Here is a 6,279-nt window from a genome sequence, read left to right as displayed (position 1 = left end):
TTTCATATCACGAAAAAGCATACCTTTGGAGAAAAATCTTCTCTTTAATCAAATCCGTTGCTATATAAAAAAAACAGAGAGATCGCACTTTGATGCTTAAGATTCCAAAAAATGGCTCATTTTTTTCACAGAAGTGCAGTCAGGCCATCCAAGTATCATTCTTGAAGTGGGCACTTGCCCACACGGACTCACATAATCGGTCCATTATTTCTTGTTGTCTCTCGGCCATGTTATTATTTTGAAAGTTTGAAAATTGAGCCGCAGTTTTCAGCTAAAAATTTCTGACTCGGCCATTATGTTAGAGATTGCAGTAATAAGCTTTTGATCTTCATTTACTCACATGCTTTTGCAAAGATCTAAACCTCCCTTTGATTCTTTATCAACATTAAAACAACCAAATGAACACTTTGCTAATGTTCTTGAATCAGTGGTAAGTAAATGAAAAGATCCGTAAGAAAGAGACTGTGGGAATAAACTCAAACTTTGACAGTCTTTACATGCTTCATGATCATGGAGACAATATCCTGAGAGACTGCTGCAGATGCATTCTTCAAATTCTGGATCTTGGCCTCCGTTTCCTGTTCTAACCAATTGACAGCGAAGCTGGCATCTCCTGCGTTCTGTTATCACAAAGATAAGCCCGTTTGTGGAATCATAATCATGCCAGGAGAAGTATAAGAAAAAATAACAGAAAATCTCAAAAATTCAAATTTTTCATATTGGCTCTATCAATTCTTGCATTTTTTTAAATATTTCAACATCAGCTTACTTTGGACCTCTCCACTTCATGTGTCAAAATTTAGGGTCAACATAAGAATTCATATTTTTCATATGTGCAATATCAGGGCTAGTTAGAGTAGCTGATATAATATTGTTAGCCCAATATCTTTTTTATTAAAGCCTAAATCTGGTGTTAATGATCATTTTAGAAATTTGTTAAAACGTCAGGGACTAATCTTTCATATTGAAAATTATACAAATCACCATAATTGAGATACCTATCTATTAATGTAATTATAGTTCTTCATTTGGTGTGTGTGTGTGTGTGTGTGTGCGCGTGTAGAGAGAGAGAGAGAGACCTTCTTTTGATGCTCAGCCTCTAATTGAGCTCGAAATGCTGCAATCTCTCTCTCTGCTTCTTGTTTTGCTTGCTTCAGCCTCGCCATCTTTGCTGCAAGAGAGAGAGAGAGAGAGAGAGAGAGAGAGAGAGAGGGTCCAAGTCATCTAAGCTTGCAATTTCATTGGCAAGATCGTTGAGAAATGAAGCAGACAAAAAAAAGGTAATGAATATTCTCACTTCCATAATCAACTTTTTTATAAAACTTCATTGCCCCAGAAAAATCTCCAAAATATCACTGAATATACGAAACATTTATAAGATAAACATCCTAATAAGAAGATAATGAGTTCTTACTGGGTAGTGCTACTATACGATGATGTTAAGATTCTTATCAATATTAAATGGAAATAAATATTGGTCTCAAAATCCTAAAATATTGATTTTGTACTCGGATTCAATATATGTTGAACTCTTGTCTGCACCCAAGGACTCAATATTTCACTTACTGGTCAGCAAAAGTTTGATATATAAAGCTCGTTGATACTGACCATTCTAAAATCTAATAAAAAATGATGATATTTTTTATTGATACTTTAGCAACAGTTACTGACCATTGATATAATAAAATCTAATAAAAGAATATGACAAAAGAATATAAAGCTCATTGATACTGACCATTCTAATATATATTCTTATATTTTATAAAAAAAATGTTGTCTCTCTATCATAGGTTAAGGGATTTTCTGAAAAACATTGTGTTGGAATTTGTAAATTATTGCACAAAAAGTGATGATATTTTCCATAAATAAATGGAACCTATGTGAATGTGTGTTAAAGTATTTAGAGAAGATCACAAGAAATTGAATTCTAATACTGACCATTTCTTGCACTGGAAACAATCTGTTGGGCCTCCTGTTCAGCTGCCAGCAATGCTTGAATGCCACCCTGACTCTGAGCCCTTATGTTCTCCATTTTCAATCCAAATGAGTGGACACAGTTAAGTGTTCTTGAATCTGCAATAAAACTTTATCAATTATGCCAATTTCAAATGGACTCCCAATCTCACGTAGACAATCATGATAATTTTTTTTTTTAAGAGAAAGACTATATGATAAACCAATGTTGTCAAAATCAGCCTGATCGAACGATTTGAATCGCATAGATAGCAAACCAATTTTATACAATGGACAATTCAAGGGTGCCATATATCAGCTTTTAATTATTTTTTAATTTTTAATTAATTTTTATGTGCTTTCTTTTCAAAAAAGTAATTTTCTACATTTTTAACCGATTTACAACTGAGCCAGCTATGATATGCATCTCGCAAAGTTTTAGTAAACGAGCAGGGAAAAAGAAAAGAAGAGGTGAATTTGCTCATGTGAAGGTCATGACTGGAGTTTCCCTTCAACGATACGTGAAAAGACTTAATGCATTGCCTACTTTGATTTTGTCCTTCTCGAAGAAGCGGATCTAAAAATTCAGAAACATTAATTGCCGAAGATAGAGTCTCTTCAAGAAAGAAAAAGACGTGGTTATGGGTTTTCCCTCTTCCAAACCAGAATCAGACCACAATGAGTCCATCATTAAAAAAGTTATCCAAAATTCTGATAACGTTTCAGGAAGTATCAATTGGATTTCGAGTAATTCGTTAAAAGGAATGGAAAAGAACAATACCAACCGCGAGATTTGAGTCGAGGAATTGAAGGAAAGCAAGCGGATGAGGCGAGATCTTCTTCAGCTAGCGATCAGAGAGATGGAAGGGATGAAGAAAGGAGAAAAGCTAGAAAAAAAGAAAAAGAAGGTCAACCAATCGTGATTGAAGGTGGTCTCCGTGATTCAAAGGCACCCCAAAGAATCGCTCAATTCCGTGATCGAGATCCGAGGATGGCGCTTGCAATGAACACGTGTTATCGCCAAATATTTGAATAAATAATAAATTATGGTTCAACTTTTAGATTTTCACGCTAAGTGTTTGAGTCTCTTCCAAGACATCCGAGATCAAAGCATTCAAGTTAAAAAAATAAAACGGCCTACATAAAATAATATAAGATTACCAAACTATTTCTTACATTTAAAATTATAATTTTTGTTATTTTACATCAAAAAATAATATTTTCTATCAATCTTTGAAAAATTCCTAACAAAAATTGAAAGAATAATTATAAACTTTTAAAATTTTGTTATGATTTATCGTTTTCTAAACACTAAACAATATTGTCATTTTTTAATAATTAATAATATTTATTATGGGCTAGTTTCTGTTTGGAAGGTGAAACCATTTTTCAATTTTACTCAGCGGACCCAATGTATCCACAGCTCGGCCAAATTATAATTTAAAAATATAAATAATAGTATTTATGATTAAAGAAAATATATATATAGCTATTATTTGGCTGAGTAAGGTTGGGCCAATAAATATATATTTATAATTAATCTCATCCATTCTTGCAGATCAGTGTTTATTTTAATATTAACGTAAAATTATGTCATAAACAATTCTAACTTTTCCTTAATTTGTTCAGTAAGACAAAATCGAGAATATGAAAATATAACTTCAGGAGTAAACCATTTCAATCTTTTGAAATAAAAATGTGCATTATCTAAAAAGTATGAATCTTAAAATGCATGTTTAAAAATTAAAAACCTTTTATAACTACCACTTTTTTACACAAATGCAGTTGATTTTTCCCAAAAGGTAGAAAAAAAGCAACATATCTTTTCCAAATTTATATTTTTACATATATCTGTTTCAAAGAAATTCAAGGCAGTATATGAACCGCTTGTAGAATGTCTTATGGGGCGTTCGATGGACTTGAATTTTGATTTTATAATCAAATTTTTAAACACAAAATTTCTGCTTTTAATGAAATTGAAATAAAAATTTAAGTTGTAGTTCCTCTTTGTGTTTGATAGCTCATAATTTTGATTTGAAAATGACAGTTCAATAAGCCATAAATTCAAACTAATAAAATTAATGAACTAAAATCATTAAAAAAATTCTAAAATATTGGAATCATAATTTTACCTTTCAGAATATAATTATAATTTTGATTCAATAATAAGCCTATAATTCCAAAATCAAATTCTTTATTTGATAATGTAATTCTCATTTTCACAAAAATAAATAATTTAATTCTAAAATTTCACAACTCCCACATCATCGAACACCTCCTTACAAAAAGAACCATTTTAATATCCCATTCTTAAAAGTTATTCAGAGTAACAAAAAACCTAGAATGATCAATAATAGATTGGTTTAAAAATGGATCTAAAATAAATTTATATATGCACTTTGACATCTGCACATTTTATGTGACAATATTCAAGGTGCATTTCTTTAGTCATCATATTCTTGTGACACCAGAGGCGGAGCCAAGCAGCTCGGGCAACTAAGCCTAGGCATCGGGCCGGCCCGGCCCATTTTTAATGTGGGGCTTTGATTTTTACATTTTTCTGATGCCCAACCTTACGGGCAACTACCACGCAAAGTTGTGTAATTTAGTTATTCGCATTTTAGTGCTCGCATATACTTTTTCTTATTACATATTGGTGCCTTTCAAACTTTTTTAAAAATACTTTAAAATCGGTTCGCTACATACGAGTGCCTTTCTGCCTTCTGGTTCTGCGACACATACGAAGGTATATCTTAAATGTGGAAACGGGCACCTTGCGACACTCTATCTCTCACACGACCCTCTTGCCATAGTTTTGTCATAGGAAATCCTCTATTGTGTTTGAACAATGGGATTCAAAGTCCGGCATTTTTCAACTATTGGACATGTTTTAAGCGGTTTCTTGTCCTGTCCGATAAGTTGTAATTGTCCAGGCATTAAAGGGTCTTTTATAATTTATTTAATATAAATTTTTTTCATACAAATTGATAAGAAAATAGTTACATTGTTTGTTATCACATTGTACCATCACAAATAAAATGTCTTAACACCAAAAATCACATTTGAAGAAGAACAAACTATTTGTACTGAACACCGATAACACCAAAAAAATTTAGTTTCGTATAATCGAGGGATTTTCAACGACTTATAAAGGAAGTTATTAAACATATGGTTGTCTTGGTTCTTACTTTTAAGAACGAGCCAATACCTCTAAGAGGTGGGTTGGAAACTACCAGACTAAGAGTTTGAGCGCAGAAATGGGTCCAGCTGTTATAATAGTATCCGAGTCTTACCCCAAAAATTTAGTCTCTTTATTGAAATTTGTGAGGGCCCATCAAGAGTTTATAAAGAAGGTTACCTTGGTTTCTAGCATTTTGGAGGTTGAGCCGAAACTGCTAAGAGGTGGGTTGAAATATGCTAGACTAAAAGTTCGAACCCATAAGTAGGTCGGATTTCGAATACTAGATCCATTGGAAATACAAAGGAATAGATTTTTTTATGATGGAAAATGCTAGATATGGTATTAGTTACAATGTTTTACACTTATTATTGTGTGGAAGATGACTATTTATACTTTTTAAAACAATACTAACACTCCACTTTCTTCCATGTAATATAGGGATGTCAATAAACCAAGTTATATCAGATATCCAAAATCATTGCTTTAGAAAATTGGATATCAAAGAATTTTAACATCCAATTAAAAATCAAACCACATTCTGTTTTAACAAGTGATATCAAATTTGACTCAAATTTAGTTTTAAACAAATCAAAATTCAGATTTGGTTTTAAATAGATATTATATCTTTGATATCCACACACTTTGAAAGTTGGTTTTTAACGTATCAATGCGGTTATGACTTATTTGTGTATTTAAAAGTAGGGTTTGAATCTGGATGTGAATTAAAAGTCAAATTACGATCAAATGTATCACGTGAATTTAAAAAACCAAACTTGAATATGATATTTTGGAATGCAAATAAGTGAACTTCCAAAACATTGGAAATCAATTCAAATCCAATTTAGTTGAGATCTTTCATTTTAACAAGGGAAATTTGGTCATTTCACAATTTGTGAAACATGATTGGATGCTTTAAAATTATTAGGGTTCCGCTTAATTTTGAATGTTTAAGACTATATATATATCCCAAAGGTTTCAACTTATTGTGAGACTTGTTCAATATGTGCATCCTTCAAATCTAGTGTCATCCTTATTAAGCTTGGGCAGCGGGCCCTGGTACTCGACAGGTACTCGATACCAGGCCTGATTAATTTTTATATTATTTTTATTTAATAATAATATATATTATTATTAAAAATATATTT

At 31.8% G+C, this 6,279-nt stretch overlaps 1 protein-coding gene across 3 annotated transcripts; it reads right to left on the bottom strand.

Moving 5' to 3' along the window:
* Positions 1 to 342: 342 nt before the first annotated feature.
* Positions 343 to 2,877, bottom strand: LOC116259677 (V-type proton ATPase subunit G-like). Of its 3 annotated transcripts, none has more exons than XM_031637562.2 (4): positions 2,735 to 2,855; positions 1,939 to 2,073; positions 1,080 to 1,171; positions 343 to 620 (listed from the first exon to the last, which is right to left on the bottom strand). In XM_031637562.2, exons 2-4 carry the CDS (start codon positions 2,030 to 2,032, stop codon positions 477 to 479), a joined length of 330 nt encoding a protein of 109 aa, XP_031493422.1. In that variant the 5' UTR covers positions 2,033 to 2,073; positions 2,735 to 2,855; the 3' UTR covers positions 343 to 476. The 3 variants fall into 3 exon arrangements, with proteins under 3 accessions (XP_031493422.1, XP_031493431.1, XP_031493415.1); XM_031637571.2 differs by lacking the exon at positions 2,735 to 2,855 and adding an exon at positions 2,501 to 2,660; XM_031637555.2 differs by having other exon boundaries at positions 344 to 620; positions 2,739 to 2,877.
* Between the last annotated feature and the right edge of the window lie 3,402 nt (positions 2,878 to 6,279).

The sequence above is a fragment of the Nymphaea colorata genome, chromosome 1 (assembly GCF_008831285.2).
Source record: "Nymphaea colorata isolate Beijing-Zhang1983 chromosome 1, ASM883128v2, whole genome shotgun sequence".
NCBI classification, from domain to species: Eukaryota; Viridiplantae; Streptophyta; class Magnoliopsida; order Nymphaeales; family Nymphaeaceae; genus Nymphaea; species Nymphaea colorata.
Note: the sequence above shows the minus strand (reverse complement) of the source record. Positions and strands in the feature narration are given on the sequence as shown.

Excerpts from the sequence above, each read along its gene's own strand:
- LOC116259677 (XM_031637555.2), bottom strand. The coding sequence starts at position 2,032 with ATGGAGAACATAAGGGCTCAGAGTCAGGGTGGCATTCAAGCATTGCTG. Across the intron at positions 1,172-1,938 it reads TGTTTCCAGTGCAAGAAATG|CAAAGATGGCGAGGCTGAAG; the intron begins GTCAGTATTAGA and ends TCTCTCTTGCAG. Across the intron at positions 621-1,079 it reads AGGCTGAGCATCAAAAGAAG|AACGCAGGAGATGCCAGCTT; the intron begins GTCTCTCTCTCT and ends TTGTGATAACAG.